General features: G+C 47.0%; 2 protein-coding genes across 5 annotated transcripts in view; one reads left to right on the forward strand and one right to left on the reverse strand.

Moving 5' to 3' along the window:
- usp24 (ubiquitin specific peptidase 24) overlaps positions 1–10,370 on the forward strand; it is a 37,260-nt gene extending 26,890 nt beyond the window's left edge. For all 4 annotated transcript variants that reach the window (XM_079266727.1, XM_079266728.1, XM_079266729.1 and 1 more), the window contains exons 49-66: positions 811–938; positions 1,283–1,424; positions 1,736–1,886; positions 1,973–2,068; positions 2,171–2,274; positions 2,602–2,715; positions 4,582–4,789; positions 4,890–4,979; positions 5,078–5,180; positions 5,268–5,383; positions 5,521–5,634; positions 5,719–5,784; positions 5,874–5,940; positions 6,391–6,469; positions 6,584–6,659; positions 7,284–7,370; positions 7,511–7,621; positions 8,175–10,370. In XM_079266727.1, coding sequence (XP_079122853.1) covers positions 811–938; positions 1,283–1,424; positions 1,736–1,886; positions 1,973–2,068; positions 2,171–2,274; positions 2,602–2,715; positions 4,582–4,789; positions 4,890–4,979; positions 5,078–5,180; positions 5,268–5,383; positions 5,521–5,634; positions 5,719–5,784; positions 5,874–5,940; positions 6,391–6,469; positions 6,584–6,659; positions 7,284–7,370; positions 7,511–7,621; positions 8,175–8,237 — 1,915 coding nt within the window. In that variant the 3' untranslated portion in view covers positions 8,238–10,370. The remainder of the gene's footprint in view (positions 1–810; positions 939–1,282; positions 1,425–1,735; positions 1,887–1,972; positions 2,069–2,170; positions 2,275–2,601; positions 2,716–4,581; positions 4,790–4,889; positions 4,980–5,077; positions 5,181–5,267; positions 5,384–5,520; positions 5,635–5,718; positions 5,785–5,873; positions 5,941–6,390; positions 6,470–6,583; positions 6,660–7,283; positions 7,371–7,510; positions 7,622–8,174) is intronic.
- A 2,276-nt stretch (positions 10,371–12,646) lies between these two features.
- On the reverse strand, positions 12,647–18,888 carry pcsk9 (proprotein convertase subtilisin/kexin type 9). The gene is made up of 12 exons (XM_079267549.1): positions 18,608–18,888; positions 18,248–18,439; positions 17,715–17,847; positions 17,389–17,522; positions 17,151–17,292; positions 16,702–16,898; positions 16,418–16,601; positions 16,148–16,318; positions 15,917–16,065; positions 15,664–15,829; positions 13,971–14,137; positions 12,647–12,944 (listed from the first exon to the last, which is right to left on the reverse strand). Exons 1-12 carry the CDS (start codon positions 18,776–18,778, stop codon positions 12,780–12,782), a joined length of 1,971 nt encoding a protein of 656 aa, XP_079123675.1. The 5' UTR covers positions 18,779–18,888; the 3' UTR covers positions 12,647–12,779.
- Positions 18,889–19,401: the final 513 nt, after the last annotated feature.

The following is a 19,401-nucleotide window of genomic DNA, read 5'->3' on the forward strand; positions in this document are numbered from 1 at the left end:
TTTGGTTATGGCATACATTTGACAAGAGTGTGAGGTCTTAGACATTAAAAACAACTGCTGCTTAATGTGAAGTAATTGGCATTTAAAGGATTAAAATTCAGAAAATTATAAATATTTGTTAGTTATGAACAGAACTGAAAAATCAAACTCATTGACTGTTTCATTTGCTCGTCAGTTTCGTGCTGCATCGTATTTTACGGCTCCCGTTCAAACTTAGTGCAGCACGTTAATCTGCTGCTTTAGTTTTCCAGGCGGGTTTCAGAGGAGCTCCTCTGGGCAGCGTCAGACTTTGGGCTGTCCTGGTTTAGGCTGGAAGCGTCTCCACATGTCTGGCTCTGGAAGGCAGGATAGCTCGCTGGAGAAGAAGTGGAACGCAAAGAGACCACAGGAGCGAATATCCTAAACCCGCTCAATACCACGACACAGACGGCTTGTTCTCAGGACGTTGATGTCTTTACAGAAACGCTGACACATTCTGAAGTCTGTCGTCACCTGACATGCTGGTTTCACTTCAAGGTGGACACCTCACCCTGTACTGCAGTATGTGGACCAGGTGTGCACACATGGCTCTACCACATGTCATGTCAGGCTTCACTGTGAAGCAGAAGTCTTGTGGGAGAAATACTTCTGACTGCAAACAGAGTCCGAGCATTGTGTGCATGTTTTAGTACGTAAACCTTTCTTGAGTTTTATGTTCCTGTTGGTTTATTACTCATGTGCTGAAGTTCCCGGTTCTGAATCTGCACAATTGTGATGAATCTGACTCCAATGTGACGTTTTCCTCCGCCTCCGTTTGTCCTCGTCTCTTAGTGGTGGCAGCGCTCGGGGACGTTGGTACAAGTTCAACGACAACGTGGTGGAGGAGTTCGACATGAACGACGAAACTCTGGAGTACGAGTGCTTTGGTGGAGAGTACCGTCCCAAGGTTTACGACCAATGTAAGTCAAATGCATAAACTCCGACGTCTATGTCACAAGAACATGAAGATCCCACTGAGACATGTTTTAAGACATAAGAATACTCTGCTTGTTGGAAATGACATCAGAAACATTCATGAATATTCATTTTCATGACTCGCTATCGCCTCTAGAGGCACAAGTGGTATTACAAGACGGGACGGTCCGGGGCGAGCGCATTCAGTTGGTTTTAAACCAAAGTTTTGACCATATCTCAAATGTTGCACCTTTTTAAAGTGAAGTTTAAATATGTGACACTCTGCACACGTACCGCTTCCTCATGCAAACACGTAGTCACCTTGATGTGTGTGTGTGTGTGTGTGCAGCCAACCCTTACCCCGACGTGCGGAGGAGGTACTGGAACGCCTACATGTTGTTCTATCAGAAGATCAGCGACCAGAACTCGCCCGTGCTGCCCAAAAAGAGCCGAGTCAGCATCATGAGGCAGGAGGCCGAGGACCTGACTCTGTGAGTGAACCTCTAAACGTAATATATACAAATCCATGAAGACATCGCTCCATTCGTCTCTCGTGCATCGGCCAAGGCTCTACTTCTTCTTCTGCTGTTTCCTGGCAGATTACAGACATTCCTAACATGAGCCTGTAGCACCGGCCTCTGACTAAACTACTCAGTTTATTCACATTTCTTTTTTGCGACATTTTCAAAATGAAAATGATTTGTAAAGTTCACTGTAAACACGGCTGCTGTCACAATCGGTATGCAGGGTCGTCCCCGTGAACCCTTTCATCAGTAAACACGCGTCTCTATTTGTTTCCCAGGTCTGCCCCGTCCTCTCCTGACGTCTCCCCTCAGTCCTCTCCTCGGCCCCCGAGGGCCAACAACGACCGCCTCACCCTCCTCACCCGCCTGGTCCGCAAGGGAGAGAAGAAGGGTCTGTTTGTGGAGAAGATGCCCGCCAGCATCTATCAGGTTAGAGAAGAGTCGAGCGGCGACGAGGAGGAAGAAGCTCATCGCAGCCAGCGTAACGTGAACGTCTCCGTTTGTGTTTCCGTCAGATGGTGAGAGACGAGAATCTCAAGTTCATGAGGAACCGAGACGTCTACAACAGCGACTACTTCAACTTCACCCTCTCCCTGGCCTCCGTCAACGCAGTATGTGCTTCTACTGTTTGAGTAGTGGTGAAGAGTCCACTTCTGGCTCGCTTTGTTTACTGATAAACGACAAATGTGGTTTATTGTGTGTGTGTGTTACAGACAAAGCTGAAGCACCAAGACTACCAGCCGATGGCCAAAGAGAGTCTTCAGCTGGCTGTCCACTTTCTCTTTCACACCTACCTGCACACCAAAAAGAAGCTCCGGTACGTACGCGCATACATCCTGTCGACGGTCAACGTCCCTCATCACGAGCATCCGTGTTCTACCGCCGTTCGTGGTGCCTTCACGGGCTGCTCGGACGATTCCAGAGCCGGGGAGTTCATGAGCTCTGAGTCAAAACAACATGGAAGCTTAAATGTTTAAAACATCACGTTAGAATACAACAAAGAGCATTTATTCCCTAAGATCACTTGGCTCAGCAAGTCGCGTGCCAGCGTTCTAGTTCAGACTTAAAGGGGCGTCTGGAACACGTTTTCCCCGATTGTTCCGACGCCACATGAACGCAGCACTCGTCTGCGTCTCTCCTGCAGGGTGGACACGGAGGAGTGGATGGCGACGGTGGAGGTGCTGCTGTCTAAGAGCTGCGAGGCGTGCCAGTGGATGGTGCAGTACCTGGTCGGACCAGAGGGGCGAGAGATCACCAGGTCAGTGCTTCACCCGCAGACCTGTCGCATCACGTACAGTGTGCTCACGATTACATGTCTGTGATGCGTACTGTGCCGGCACAACAGAGCGGTTTATAGAATATAGAGAAGAGATCGTTTGTTGTGCAAATGAGAGAAAGGAACAACACCTGCATTTGTAATTATTTCAGCTGATTACTCCTCAGAATGAGCTTTTCTATCCGTTACTCACCCCGTGTTACACTGAGTTCTTGAAGAAAACATTTTTTTCTCTCGCGCCTCCACGGTGAACAGGGGAATTTTACAAAACTGAGAAAAGTCTTGATTAATTGAAGTGAAATGTTCAACAACAGCAAAACTATATCAACACGACTCTACACATAGATTTACGGTAAAACAGGCAGGAGTGCCACTCTGAGGACAAGCGAGCACAAGAGGAAACGGAAAGGTTTTACACAAAATGCAGGTGTTTGTGAAGTAGCGAGTGTACGACTGGATACAAGAGACTTGGATGATACGGCGCGAGTCATGTGAGAGCTGGTACACCGATGTTGTTAAACGTGGATCTCTTTCACCTCAATTTACCAAGAAGTTTCTCCCTTTTTGGGATACTTTGTTCACGTGGCCATTTTGCAGCAGAATTATTTGTTTGGTGGACGAAGTGAAACAAAGGGCCGTTTTCTGTCGACCTGCTCAACAAAATGTTTCCAAAAGTCTTTAGTCAGACAGTAGATCAGGGACGGTGGTTGAGCTCTGCAGCTGCAGTGACACATAATCACTCCAGTTTATTTGATTCGTCCCATTAAGATCTCTTCTCTGAGGGCAGCATTTACAAAGAGCACAAAGAGCAGACTTGAAAACAAAACAGTTTTGTCTGACATCGCTGCAGCGCGTCTGTCGCTGTCCTCGTGATACGTGATAACACAGAGACCACAGCTCGTCCTAATCATTGAACGTTAAACCCTCTGACCTCAGGTCACATAATCCACCCTGATGATAACGCTGCTGCAGCCGCTAAAGCTTCGCTCTGTCTGTCTCTGTGTCTCTCTGTCTGTCTCCGTCTCTCTCTGTCTCTCTCTGTCTCTCTCTGTCTCTCTCTCTCTCTGTCTCTGTGTGTGTCCCCTCGCACTCACTCACCCTCACTGGCTGGCTGCTGATTCTAGAATTGTAAACAAAGCCAGAGGAGGGGGGGTGTTTAGGGAGAGGTGTTGTCTTGCTCTGCTCTGTTTTGCTATGAAGTCCTTGAGACATGATCGGTTGTCTCATCACTCGTCTTCTTCCCAGAGAGACCAGATGAGGAGCTTTCCCACTCAGCTGTGTGTCTCAAGGACAAAGACATCAAATGTGTTTTCTCACACAAACGTTGTTTGAGACTTCTTGTCTTCCTCCGTGTCTAGAACTCAAACGCATCCGTTCTCACATACACGAGTTTATTTAGGCTTCAAGTCAGTTCGGTTTTTTCCGATAATACTCACAGAAACGTGAGTTTGATGTGCAATAAAACACGACTATATTACCACAATTTACTACATATTTTACCATTTTAAATCTTTAACTTTTCATCATTTTACCTTTTATTTCATATTAGCTGATCTTGATGATTGTTTCTGATGTTTTCTGCTTTATTGCTGTTTTGTTGCTAAATCAACATTTTTTTCAAACTTCATCAGAGGCATAAAATTCTGAATAAATTCTATAATATAAATGTAAAACAGTGTAGAGGAAAGAGATGATGAATACACACACAAAAGGAAAGGTTTGGCTGCTCCTTTGCTTAGCGGACATGACGTAAACACTATAAAGTCACTTCAGTGTCTGAACCCTGAGGACGTTTACGCCTCGTGATCACTTCCACCACAGACATTGATCACCATCGCGTCTCCTCAGGGTTTGTCTGTTGGAGTGCAGCGTGAGGGAGGTGAGGGTGGTGGTCGCCTCCATCCTCGAGAGGACTCTGGAGAGCGCGCTTCACTTCGGAGACCCGGGAGTGGACAACCTGACGGACACGCTGCTGTCCCTGTTGGACAAAGACGTTCCTGAGAATGTGAAGAACTGCGCTCAGTACTTCGGCCTCTTCAGTAACTTTGCTCAGAGGGTAAGAAACCGTCAGCTGATGCGTGGATTTGGACCTTTCTGCTCTCTTTGGTGTCCAACGCGTTGAGTTGAATGTCTTTTGTCCCTCTGGTCTTCCTCAGGGATGCGGTCCGTGTCAGCTGCTATTGAAACACTCTGCTTATCGCCGGATGCTCATCTTCCTGTTGGGACCCAACAGGCAAAACAACCAGGTAGAGCCGATGTAGTTGTGTTGACACTTTCAGTAGACAAATACATGTGATTTTGTTTTTGCCCACATTACCAATGTTTCCTCCGTGTGTCTCCACAGAACCGGCGGTGGAGTCCAGCTCAGGCTCGGGAGTTCCTCCACCTCCACAACACGCTGGCCCTCATCACTCTTCACTCTGACCTCAACCCCCAGCGGACGCAGGGTGAGACACTGCAGGTTTCGGATTTGACGTCTTTGTATGCGATCCAGCTGTTAGTCTGATCCTGTTTTGTTTTTATTTCCTGCGTAGCTCCAGGAGGGTTTAAGCTGCGCGTGAGCTGCGTCCCGGCCTCCACCCAGCTCCTCCTCCACGCCGACATCCTGGCCTCACTCTTCACTCCAGAGGGACAGCCTTACCTTCTAGAGGTGACGTTAAAAACACCGCGTGCTGTGGCGTTAAACCAGACCTGCACTTCTTGTCATTCGGGGATATAAAAGCATGGACTGTGTGGAAAAGGCTCGGAGCCTCTTTGCCTGATGTTTCTCGTCGTGGGTGTTTACAGGTGATGTTTGCCATGCGGGAGTTGTCGGGTCCCCTGTCGCTCCTGATAGAAATGGTGACCTATTCTTCGTACTGTAACGAGCCCTTCTCCCTGGGTGTGCTGCAGCTGCTCAAGGTAAAAATAAATAATAAGAAAAAACCTGACAGACTATTTGCCAATAAGGAGTCTAAACTCTTGTGAATAATTTGTGTCTCGTAGACCCAGCTGGAGACGGCTCCACCTCATGAGCTGAAGAACATCTTTCAGATGCTGCAGGAGCTCCTCGTGAGTTCACTCCTCCCCTTTTTCATCGCTCGCTTTGTGAGATACGATTGCGGTCGTGATGAGTTTCTAACATCGGTTAAATCTTTCAGGTTATGGAGGACCCGCTGCAGACGCAGAGACTCAAGTATGCTTTTGAGTCGGAGAAAGGCCTTTTAGGTACGAGTACGTCTGTTGTTGCTCTGATGCCCAAAGCAGTGGAGTAGAACTCAACTGCTGTTAGATAGATACACCGATTGCTCAGGCGGTGATGTCACAGCCACTCACAGACGCATCAGGTTGGGTGAAGTGAGCCGGTCGTCACGTCTGTTGGTGGACTACACAGAACCCTGTTTGGACAAATTTACATGATGGACTCTAAATGGACCATAATGTACCAAGTGAACATCATGCTGTATTGAAGAAGACTTGAAACTAGAGATTGAGACCATAAACTCATGTTTACAATGTTTACTGAGGGAATAAATCAAGAGAGAAGTACACTTGTATTTCAGAAGGGTACTTTGCACACTGGTTCATAGAAAGAGAATCTGCATATCCGTGCATCTCTGGAATGAAATGTATTTATTAAATGTATAAAAATCTAACTTGAGGGCTTTTTCTTTTCAGCTCTGATGCACCAGAGCAACAACGTGGACAGCAGGCGCTGCTACCAGTGTGTGAAGTTCCTGGTCACGTTAGCCCAGAAGTGAGTTCATCCGAGTGTCAGAAGTTAAGAGTCGTGATTGTGATACTTCGATGGTTTATTTGACAGATGAACTGGGCGATACAATCCCTCTGATCCTCTTCTTCCTCCCACCAGGTGTGCTCCAGCCAAAGATTACTTCAAGGACTTGTCTGGTCACTGGAGCTGGGCAGTGCAGTGGCTGCAAAAAAAGGCAAGCGTCTGAACGACTGAGCCGTCAGTTATGTCGAAGAAGTGTTTATTTTTTAGGTTTTCTTTGACTTTGAGAGTGACGGTAGATAGCTGACAGGAAACGAGGGGAGAGAGAGACGTCACAAATAACATGCAACAAAAGCTCACATCTACCCTTTATATCTGACTCGTCTATTTATTCATGACTTTTAACCTTTTTCACAGTTTATACATTACTTTTTAACAAATTTAACATTTTATCCACAACTTTATAACTATTGCTCCATTTTATACACAACTTTATAACTATTGCTCCATTTTATACATGACTTTATAACTATTGCTACATTTTATACATGACTTTATAACTTGCTACATTTTATACATGACTTTATAACTATTGCTACATTTTATACATTACTTTATAACTATTGCTACAATTTATACATGACTTTATAACTATTGCTACATTTTATTCATTACGTTATAACTATTTTAACAATTTATACATGAATTTTAACAATTTTCTGTCGCTCAGATCTCCACACTTCCTTCCAGCGCTGTGCAGCGGCTCTCACTTGTTTCTCGGAGCAATAACTTAGCAAAAGGAAATGACATGTTTGCATCAAATTCTCTCTGCCCTCAGATGACTGAGCATTACTGGACTCCACAGAGCAACGTGTCCAATGAGACATCCACCAACAAAACCTTCCAGCGTACTATCTCTGCACAGGTACACACACACAGTAATACATGATACAACCCCCTCCAGTTCCTCCACCACGACTACACAAACGTTTCTACTTGATGCTCTCTGCTCCCCGCTTGGCTCTCTCCCGTTTCACTGTCTTGTGTGTGTGTGAAACCCTGCAGGACACCTTGGCCTACGCCACGGCGCTGTTAAACGAGAAGGAGCAGTCCGGCAGCAGCAACGGCTCCGACGGCAGCCCGGCCAACGAAAACGCAGACCGCAGCCTCCGACAGGTCAGCAGCCGCGGTGCCTTCTGAGCATGACTCATCGCATTACAGCAGCTCATCGTCGCTCTGTTCACGCAGAGAAGAATGGAAAACGAAAATGGAGCATCTCACCGAGCTTCTGTCAGAAGCTGTAAAGGCAGTTCGTTGCCTCCCACGGTTGTTATTCCGCGGCTCCATTCTTCTGGGACTCCTGCTGAGTCTGACGGGATGCCCACACAGCTCAACGCTGTCACCAATACTCCAGATATTCAGAGTCATAATCCCACTGTGGCTGGTCAGCACAGGGATGGTCCACCATTTGTTCCTTCTCCTCCCAAAAACATTTCTTGGTTATAGAAAGTTTGAAACGTGGTTTATTTATAAGGTCGGGGTTAAGCTTGAATTTTGAATATTCTTCTTGAGTAATGCTTGATTTTCAACTCCGGTAAACTTTATTTGCGATTGCATTCATAGTCGACGTCGAGGGTCTTGACATTTTTGGTTCAGGTACCTTGAAAGTGCTTGACTTTGACTTTAAAAAAATCTGTACCGACCCTGTTATTATCGTCTGTCTCTCCAGGGGTCAGAATCTCCCATGATGCTCGGCGATTCGAAGAGTGACCTGGAAGACGTGGACCCGTAGCTCCTCCAGCCCTCCGGAGAAGGGGAGGAGGCGGCACGGCTCCGGCAGCCAACTGGAAGAGCTGCACTCGTGATTGGCCGGTGACATTTAGGACTCCACAACAAGCCAATCGGAACACTTAATTCTCTCGGTCGCTGCGGCAGCGGAGGAGCTATGAATAAAATCATAAATTACTTCCTTTCAGAGCCGCCGAGGGCGATGATGGAGATGCATTATCATAACGGGCAAAAGTACATTAAAAAAGAAAAGAAGAAAAACACCTTCCTCAATCACGGATGACTTCAGTTTATCCTTTTATTCATTCATTCACTCAGAATGACAGCGAGGTGGAGGATGGGTTTGGGTTGTGTTTTAACAATTTTCTGCTCATATTTGCCAATGTATCTACAGACATATTGTAAAGATTTGTTTCATAGGTGTAATTTCCAGTGTAAGATAATATTTTAAAGTCTCCTGCGCTCTTCTCCACAGACATGCAACACATTGTTTTTTTGTTTTTTTGCGAGAGGTCAAGTAAGCTGCTCTAGAGGAACTCTCAGACACACAAACACACGCGTGTGCATTTGTACAGGAACACCTCCACACACACGCAGAGGAGCACTTGGGAGGGGTGGGGTTAAGTATGCACTTTATAGTCCGGCCCAGTTCTATTGTGAATGTACAGCAGCACTGGGCGGTTCCTCTAGAGCCTCCTCGCCGCCGCTTTAGCGTTCGACAACTTAACATGTTTCAGTGCCACTAAGCAGACACACGGACGCTCCTCCTGTGCCGGGTTTTTATGCTTTTCTTTTGTTCTCTCATCGCCTGTGTTTTAGTTTTCTTTGACTCTGGATTGAATATTTGCAGAGGAATGTTTTTTTGTTTTGTTTTGGGCGGGGGGGGGGGGGGGACTCAAGCCTTATGCAAAAGAAGCTGATCTGGGAAGTGCACGGATCAGCCGCGGTGTGGCCGTCAGTGCCGACTGAAGGGGAGCTCAGGAGCATGTTTTACTTTAAGGTGCCATGGTTACACTCACACACACACACACAGTGGGGGAAAGATACCTAACATGCAAGCGTGTGTCACTCATCCACTCACAAACACAAAGAAGCAGCTCGTTCTCGCCTCACTGTCACCTCTGCTTTATCAGGTTTTTGTTTTTGCGCCGCCTTCAGCTTTTGTCTTTGAAACACACACACAGAGGAGCTGAACCCCAAACGTAGCTCCATCGTCGGGAGACTTGAAGTGCCTTAACCTCCCGATCTCCCCCCCAACACACCCCGTCCCACCTCCCACACTATCGTCACATCTCCAGAGGAGGTGGGTCGTCGTCTGCTCCACTTTGGTGTCTCCTGTGGTTTAAAATCGTCTCGCTGTAGAACAACAGGGCTTCTTCATCCCCCGGTTAGACCTCTGTGTGTCGGGACAAAGGATTGTAGGACTGTAACCGTTGGCTGTTGATTCTGTGTGTATGTGTGGGGGGGGGGGGTTGTAACTTCTACCCTGATTTAAAAACGGGGTTGAGGCGACAGGACAAGGGTTTCAATGACAGTTTAAAGCAAACAAGAACAAAATGCTGCTTCTCAGACACTTTGTAGATACCGAGTTCACGCTGCCTGGTTTTCGGGAAGCAACACTTCCACTCGAGATGTTCTGAAGACGAGTCATTAGCCGATTTCTCTCTCAGCTTTAACAGGTCAATGTTTACAGCGTGAGAACCCATCATGCAATGCGTTCTTTTTTCTGTCCCCCCCCTTCTCTATCTCACTAGATGTGACAGAGGAACACTCATCTTTTCCATGTTGTTTGCTGTGTAACCCCCCCCCCCCCCCCCCCCCATTAGCCATGTGTGTTCATGGCAACACGAGTTGCATTCAGCCAACAGTCGCTCCTACATTGCCCCCCCCCCCCCCTCACTGCTTCATCACCCACAACTACTTAAAGAAAAAGAAAACTTAAAAAAAAGAAACGTCGGTTTTAATCCTGGGATGGGGGGGGGGATATCGTGGCATCTTTACGGGTTTTTACTGTCATTCGATTTTGGAAAGTTCACTTCTTGCCATCGCAGGATTCTGTAACGCATGTTAAAACACGAGTTTTAATTTGTACATCGGAGTTTGATTTAAGGGGAAATTTGATATAAAATAAACTGGAATGCACAACCTTTTGTAAACATTTGTTTTTTTTGTTTTTGTTTTTTTTAGGTATGTTTACACATTGTCATTTTTATATAAAACGTTAATGCTCCATTTAGATGTTTTACCTTTTTCATGTTTATATCGTCTGAATAGACTTTCCTTGCAGACGTTTTGACGGGTGAAGCACAGGTGTAGCATTTAGCTGCTTCAGTTTTAGGTTCCTGCGCTGCGTTCTGAATACTTCCATCAGAATGTCCTGCTTACTGCCCACTAAACGAGCCATAAAGTATCATTTTACTCTACTGTTCACACTGAAGTTGGCTCAATGACGAGTACATGCTGAACATTTTAACTCCTTATTTTCTGCTCCCAGATGAGAGGCAAACCTTCGTTGGCTCATTGCGCGCACATCAGCATTCAGATGTCCCAGCGCGCGTCATTTGGATAAACTGACCACATCATTTGAATGTAAAACATTTACTCACTTAATAAAAGTGGCATGTTAACGGCTGTCAGCTCTGCTCAAAATCTCTCACTGCTGACGTCGGGTCTCGAGGCCCCCGGGGACGCAATGCATTGTGGGGCAGTGGAGCATGTGCAGTAAGCTCACGTCTCAGAAATTCTTCCCAATGTCGTAAATATTAAAGCATTTGTTGTGTACACGCAATCGACACACGAGGCAGTTTTAATGCACGAGATACTTCACTCAACAGAGCCTCGTTATTGATATCGCCGGTGCGTTTCCTGCTGCGATGAGTCACAACGTCTGCTTTGAAAAAGGTCTTATCGGACGAGATGTGACCTCGGCCTCGTGTTACATGATGCCGAGAACAATCAGCCGCCCGACGAGACGGATCACTGCAGCAGTGATGACGTCAGAGCCAATCAGCCTCCAGTCCGCTCATCAGTGCGGCTCAGCGTCGCGCGCCATGCTCGCGTCTGTGTGTTTGAACGCGGGGTCAAGTCCCATGTGAGTGAGCTTTGTTTAAACTGCTTTGTGGTTTACACTCCATTTTTATTATTTACTGTCACATGAGGACAGTTTGACGCTCGGGACGGACAAATGCTTTCTGTAAGTGTAAAGTCGGTTATTTCACTTTATTTTTGGTGAGAGCAGAAGGAAACTATCTTGTTAATGAAGCTAATCAGGCTGATTACACACAGCGGTGGTGCCGCCTGATTCTTTACTCACAATCAGAAACATGAAGCGCTTTCATCAGTGTGTGTGGTGATTTGTGTGTGTTATCTGAAGAGTTAGGACAGTAGGAACATAACCGGCGTGAATAATGACATGAGTGATGGCTGAGTTCCATTTGGCTGCTTGTTTCAGGGTCCTGGGGTTGCGGTCAAATAGTCCCAAAAATATTTCATCCTAACTTTTCCTCGACGCCGAACGTCATGTAGTCGAGGAAAGATGTGAAGGAGAATTCATAGATGTAAGGAAAAGACGACCACGTTGCTAAGATCACATTTTTTATTTTTTTCATGAGTAAGTTATTACAGTGACTAACTTGTTGCTTTACAATTCAATTAAAGATTCCTGTCCAAATTAGATACACACCTCCTGAAGGCTTTTACACCTGATGAATAACGGACACGGAACTGCAAGATACTCTGCAAATATATTATACGTCTAGGGCTTTTATTGTGAAAGGTGAAAACAGAAGGTTCATAAATTATAGGTGCAACTCGAGCCGTTGCACACAATGTGATGAGTTGTAACATTTGTGTTCCGTGTTGACAACAAACCGACAGTTTAAACAAATACATTTACGTGATGATGAATCTCGTGAAAAGAAGAAAAGGCCCCCGGTGTCTCCAGCAAAGGATTGTGGGACATTACTTGATTTGCATTTAGAGAATTAAACCAGTTCTCATCATGGCTGCCACTTTGAGACTTCCTGGTCGTTTCACTCAGTTGGGAATCACCATAAGCAATAAACAGATTTATTTTAAAGAACATCAACAGAATGTGAAGAGTTAACAGCGTCGACGTTGCAGAGAGATCTGCTGTTTTTATTTACTACATCATACACATGTCACCTTTAATGTCTGCTGTGTTACGTCGACATCAGGTCGATATATAAACGATTATAACGTATCTTATGCCGCAAGGCGTCTTTCTTTTTTTTTAACACAAATGAAATGTTTGTCAAAGCTCATTGTTTTTAAAAGATGCAGAAATATTTGGTTACATTTGACAAACTATATAGAGTTTAAAGACGGAACTAACTGAGGCAACATAAGCAAGTCGGAGGCATTATTATAACACTTTGTGTGCTGAAGCATGTTTTGATCTAATCCCTAAAACTGAAACGCACACAAACCGCGTTACAGAAGTGCTTAGAGTCTCTGGTGAAAGTTAAAGATGACAACATGAGAGAAGAGACGAGTCAAAGCTGGTTTTAAGACGTTGGACATTAAATCAGCGGGGAGTTGTATCGGGCTGCGTTGGTCGGACGCGACAGCAGACTGCGACGCCGCGGACACGGGAACTACTGCCGCTAGCGTCTGGCTCCATGATGGCGGAGCCCTGAGAGACGGCGCGGCAGTCTGTCAGAGTCCAGCCAGACGGACAGGACACCTCCACCTGCAACAAGAAGGAAAGATGTGTTCACAGACATTTCTATCGGTTTAGAATATTTAACTGAGGCTGATACGGAGAAGGTGGTCACCATGGACTGCATCTACTACTCGGACACGTACCGACCAGGAAGAGACTCAAAATGACAAATAACCCCAAAGAGGCACAAAACAACCACAAAGAGGCACAAAACAGCCACAAAGAGGCACAAAACAGCCACAAAGAGGCACAAAACAGCCACAAAGAGGCACAAAACAGCCACAAAGAGGCACAAAACAGCCACAAAGAGGCACAAAACATCCACAGAGGCACAAAACAGCCACTAACAGGCACAAAACAGCCACTAACAGGCACAAAACAACCACTAACAGGCACAAAACAACCACTAAGAGGCACAAAACAGCCACAAAGAGGCACAAAACAGCCACAAAGAGGCACAAAACAGCCACAAAGAGGCACAAAACAGCCACAAAGAGGCACAAAACAGCCACAAAGAGGCACAAAACAGCCACAAAGAGGCACAAAACAGCCACAAAGAGGCACAAAACAACCACAAAGAGGCACAAAACATCCACAGAGGCACAAAACATCCACAGAGGCACAAAACAGCCACAAAGAGGCACAAAACAGCCACAAAGAGGCACAAAACAGCCACAAAGAGGCACAAAACAGCCACAAAGAGGCACAAAACAGCCACTAGGAGGCACAAAACAGCCACAAAGAGGCACAAACAACCACAAAGAGGCACAAACAACCACAAAGAGGCACAAAACAGCCACAGAGAGGCACAAACAACCACAAAGTAAACAGCTGGCTAATAGCAGAAAGACAACTTTGAATTCTGGAGGAAATTCCCTCCAGTGACACAAAGAGAAATAAGTTTATCTTGAATGATAAACGGAAGCAATGTTTTAAAGTACGCTCAGCATTTCTTTCTTTTCTTGAACACACTGCGTGGTGTAATCCGTCACCTACTCTGTAAACGTCAAGAGTTCTTCACGAATACAAAGATTTGAGAGATAAAACGTTCACCTGATCTTCGTCAGCTGATCTGTTGTCCAACAGGTTGCACTCTAGAGACGGCGCGTGGCAGCACACGGCGTGAGACGTCACCCCGGCCTCCGCGACGCAGCGCCTCCGATCGCCTCCATGTGGACGCCAGTCGGACGACACGGAGGCAGCGGACCAAGAGGAGCAGCCTGCAGACACGTGAGCGACGCGCTGTGATGAACTCGGCCTTTAGAAGTGTTGCCCAATAATTCAACTCAAATGTGTTTGTACAGCATCATATCACACACAAGATGTTCACAATGCTTTACATCAAAACAAGATGAAACGGCAGACAAACAAGCATACTGTAAGAATTATTTAAAGGTGCAGTGTGCAGCATTTTGGGGGATGTATTGGCAGAAATGTAATGTCATATTAACAAGTATTTCTTTGTGTACAATCACCTGAAAATAAGAATTGTTGTGTTTTCGTAGAATGAGCCGTTTATCTCTAGATGCAGAGTACATTTTCTGAGAATTAAGTCGAGATGTAAAGTCAAAGTTATTCACAAAGTCTTTCGTCTTTCAGTTGGATCCTAATGTGAAAATCTGTTCGGAGGACTTTTCAGAGTTTCTTAAGCAGAGGAGGAAACGGTGGGAAGACAAAGAGGGGAGAGAAGTATTCCCCAAACGCTTAAAGACGATAAGTTGAAGAAACGCTTCAGATTAGATCGTGCAGGAATACTGTGAGTGGTCCTTTAACATGTCTCCTCCACCAAACAGGATCCTGATCAACTTTCCATCTGTGTTGTTTTGGTCCTGACGACACGAGAAAGATGGACGAGTGTCCATGAAACCAATAGATCATCATTTCGTGACTATTCCCCGACCTGCCGTGATGCTGGGCTGGAACACGTGATATCTATGGATAACAACGATGCATTCAAGTGTTCTAACGGCGTGTGACAGCCCTGCTCTTTACAGCGCACGTGTGCTGTAGCCGGTGTTTATGTTGGCGGGGAGCACATAGAACTCTCAGGGTGATTGCCATGGCAACTGGCATAATTGACTGCGGTGTTCTAAATGCAGCTTCCTCCGGGTTTAAAGGGTACTCTGGTTTATATACAGTGTGGACTGAATTCAACACCTTGTTATTTTTGAATTAACCAATTTCATATCTCTCCATTAAATATGAGGCAGGAGACAGTTAGCTTAGCATAATGACTGGAAGCGGGGGTAAACTGCTAGCCTGGCTCTGTCCAAAGGACTGTCCAACAATCTGATTCATTAAAGTGTAACAGTGGCGTATGAATGACCCGCTGAAGTCATTTAAAATGGAATCTTTTTGAAAATCTTTAAGACGCCGTCACGTGTGCAAAATGAACGGAGGAGAACATTCCCATATTCCCCGTTCTCCCTTCTGTGTGAGCCAAGGGGCAAATGAAACAGATGATCACTCGCCTGCATTCGTGCATCTGTCTCTGTGCCTTTCACACAAGTATGAATAAACCTGAGGAGGAAGTCCAACATCAAGTTCCTCCAACCAGTCATTGTCCTTCCGTCTCCAACCGTCTGCTGGCTTTACTCCAAATGTAATGGACGGACACCAAAGTGATATCGATCTTCTCATCCAACTCACAGCAAGAAATCAAGTAAGTGTATTTCCCCAAATTGTCAAAAAAGAAAAAGCTTTGTAATTTCACACTCCTCTCGAGCAGATTGGAGCTGAGACGTACCGGTCAGGTGGTGCTGCGTGCCGACGCACTCGGCATCGCGTCCGGGTTCAGGACTAGCGTGGATCCGGCACTGCAGCCCACCGGTCACACAGCAACGCGCCACAGCGAACACGCCTTTAACCCCCGGAGCGCTGTGCGCAACACACTCCATCTGCCCGCTGTGCACCTGTACACGCCGAGCGAGGCTTTTTATGAACTGCACACTTGAGATCAAAGTGTTTTTAGTGATAATCACAGAGCAGTTTGAACTCACAGTGATGGTTTCTCCCACGTGGTCACCGTCAGGACTGTAGCCGCTGCAGCTCATCATCTCCTCCCCCCGACGACAGCGGCTGACGGCCTCGTCGGTGCTCGTGACCCCTGACCTCTCTGACCACACCGAGCGACACAGGAGCTCCCCATCTGCACACACACAGGCACACGGTGTGAACTACTCGCTGATGCCGGTCGTGTTGAAAATCAAAGTGTCCGTCGTGTCACTAACTTGTGGCGTTGGCGGGAGGCATGGCGGCTACCAGGTTTGGGGTGATGAGACGACTCGTGTCGGACAGAGAGAGGAAGTTGATGGTGTTGCTGACGGAGTAGCGCAGCATCACCTGCAGGACCTGCACCGGGGACGCGTTCTGATTGGACGACAGGATCACCGCCGCTACACCTGCAGGTGCACAAACCAAAAGATGTGAAGCACTTATACTGCAGCTGCAACACAGATGCCTTTAAGTTTACTGGCGTCTTGTTTCAGGTGTGTGCGTACCTGCAGCATGAGCAGCAGCCTGAGAGGTTCCACTCCGGGAGGTGAAACAGGTGCTGCAGTCGCTGCTGGCGCTCACGATGTCATCGCCGGGTGCAAACAGATCGACGCAGCGGCCAAAGTTGGTGCCACCCGCTCCCCGTGACATGAGCTGGTCCGCCGAGTTAACGGACCCGACTGTGATGACCTGTACACACACACACACACACACACACACACACGTTAAGGTAAGGGATGTGCTTGAAATGCATCCGTCAGGCTGCTCGAGATGGAAAGTGTCGCGTGACCTCGGGCTCTGAAGCAGGTGAGTAGAGGCAGGCGTCGTCTCTGTAGTTCCCCGCAGCGGCGACGACCACGACTCCGTTCGCCACCATGTCGCGACAGGCCGCGTTTAACGAACGGCTGAATCCACCAATGAAAGGAAGCAGAACGACCACAGCAGCCACGGGGCGGGACTGCAAAGCTGCGCGGATATACTCCAGACCTGAGATAACACATTTGGTTTGAATAATAATTGGAAAGCCTGCTGCTGCAGAAATGATTGCCCTCCATTTCTCCTTTGCCAATGTGTTTCTACATAACGGTTGCATGCAACAGCAGCTCCATTTCTACGCCTGCTTTTCATGCAAACGGACGACTGATTAGGCTTAGAGTGATCGAGCAGGCTCTCTGAAGCCATGCTTCTCAAACGTGAACAACCATCACATGATCTCCAACAGATCCGCGTGAGTCCTACCCGCCAGAGCTCCTGACACGGTCCCTTTCCCCTGACAGTTGAGCACACGGACCAGGTTGACGCCGGCGCCTCCAGCGACACCCGAGTCCGACCCACTCACAACCCCCGCCGTGTGTGTGCCGTGACCGTCGCACTGGCTGGCCTGGAGAGGAGAGAGAGGGTTGGACGCACAAGTAATACCTTTTTTTATTTGAATGACAAATGTGCAATGTATTTCCCTCTGTGTGTGTGTGTTCACCTGTCTGTGAACTCTCACTCCATCCTCCTCGGGGACGTTGTTAAAGTCTGTGACGAGCACTCGTCCTTCAATCTCTCTGTGAGAAATCTGAACACCGCCATCCATCAGATACACCTCCGCCATCCCTCCGTCGTCTGCAGAGGACAGAGGGTGAGATTTCAGATGTGATTACTGTGTGTGTGTGTGTGTGTGTGTGTGTGTGTGTGTGTGTGTGTGTGTGTGTGTGTGTGTGTGTGTGTGTGTGTGTGTGTGTGTGTGTGTGTGTGTGTGTGTGTGTGTGTGTGTGTGTGTGTGTGTGTGTGTGTGTGTGTCAGAGGCAGACTCACTGGGTGGCCTGTATGTCCCGTTCTCTGAGGTGCCGCCGTGAGGCTGCAGTAGCCTCTGGAGGTTCCAGGGGGCGCTCTGGGCAAAGATCGACGAGTCCTCCTCGATGTAGTGGACCTGAGGGAGCTTCACCGCCTGCCAGGAACACAATCCCATTGCATTGTGGGTCAAAAATAGGAATGTCATGAAAACTGATACTTTGGTACCAAGGATGCCGAAATTCTTACGTCGCTCACATCTTAAAATTCAAAAGAAGAGCTAATGTTAGTTAATGGAGGTTCCATTGAGTTCCATTATGATAAGAGCAAAGGTAAATTATAAAGTTATGCAAAATAAAGAGATGCAAAACAACATACAATCGGCAAAGGTGTCACAAAGTTTGTCTTTCTCATATGTAAGATATTCTTCCGAAGGTATGAATATTTTGGAATACTTTGCATTTTAATGGCGTGCAAAACACAAAGAAATGCACAGATGCTGATATAAGTTGATTGGGTTATTTGACTGGTGTCATGGCATTGACCCCCCCCCCTACCAGGTGAAGGACGTCGCTGCTCATCTTCACCAGGAAGCCGTGCAGAGCTCCAGAATAGGTCTGCAGCACCTCCAGCGGGGAGCCTCTCCTGGCCGCTTTGGCTCTCAGCCTCCTGATGGTCCTCTGCACGTGAGAGTCTCGCGACCCCTGACGCAGTAGGACCAGGTACTGACCGGGCATGCGCCACGCTGCCTGCAGCCGAGAACACAAGAGTACAGGTGCTTAGTTCAGAACTGAGTTCATGATGTATGTTATTGCACATATAAAATAATTCCTGCATAATAATGAGAAGATGGAGACTTCAAACTTGTCAGGCACACAACCTCAGGTAGTGTGGAGAAGATGCAACCCCCCCCTTACCTTTTTGCACTTGAGGAACTCAGCAGCGGCTCCGGTCTCAGCTCGAGTCCCGTCCTCGCGGATCAGATCCAGAACCATCTCTTCGTCCTCCGGGTAGTCCTGCGCGCTCGTGGCCAAAGATGCGCACAAACAGAGCGCCCAGCCAGCCCAGGCTGCTGAGGCGCGACGCATTCTTCAAACAAAAAGGATAAATGTGAGGCAGAATCACACAAATCCACTGAGGAGAGTTTTTTTTATTTTTTTTATTCCACAGAGTTCTCCAGATGTTTTGGTGTCTCCCACTGCCCGCGCGCCCTGACAGTCAGATAACGCCTCCAACCATCTATTCTGAGTTGGGAAATGAAAGAAGAAAAAAAATCGAACAATTGATTCCTGTAATTAAGGCGGGGACTGCTGACGTCTCCGGGGCTCACGCCACCGCTTTAGTGCGAATGATTGTCCTCCGTTAAAAACACCTTTGTGGAGGAGTCATGTTTCACGCGCTCCGCTGAAGCGGTGCGTTCACGTCAAAGCCCTTTCTCTGTTCATGTGGTTGTGGATGCAGTTTTAACGTGTGCACTCACGTATTATGAGCAGTGCATGCCGGTGCAAATATGAACTCGTGTTGAGAGGCTCGGAGCTCTTATTTGTCTTTTTATTGTTGTTATTTATAAGATACTTTTATTGTATTTTACTTTCGTCACTTCTGTTTGTGCTGAGATGCAAAAACTCCTAAATCTCTATCAAAGCTTCTCTTTGTTTCCGTTTCAGTTCAACTCACGTCAAACAATCGCGTGTATGTTTATTACGGAATA

The sequence above is a fragment of the Melanostigma gelatinosum genome (assembly GCF_949748355.1).
Source record: "Melanostigma gelatinosum genome assembly, chromosome: 4".
Classification (NCBI taxonomy): Eukaryota; Metazoa; Chordata; class Actinopteri; order Perciformes; family Zoarcidae; genus Melanostigma; species Melanostigma gelatinosum.

What these genes read in the sequence shown, in the direction of transcription:
- pcsk9 (XM_079267549.1), bottom strand. Translation starts at nt 18,778, where the DNA reads ATGCGTCGCGCCTCAGCAGCCTGGGCTGGCTGGGCGCTCTGTTTGTGC. An exon ending in CACGCAGCACCACCTGACCG is followed by an intron (nt 14,138 to 15,663) that starts GTACGTCTCAGC and finishes ACGTGTCTGCAG; the next exon opens with GCTGCTCCTCTTGGTCCGCT. An exon ending in GATCAGCTGACGAAGATCAG is followed by an intron (nt 12,945 to 13,970) that starts GTGAACGTTTTA and finishes TTCTTGTTGCAG; the next exon opens with GTGGAGGTGTCCTGTCCGTC.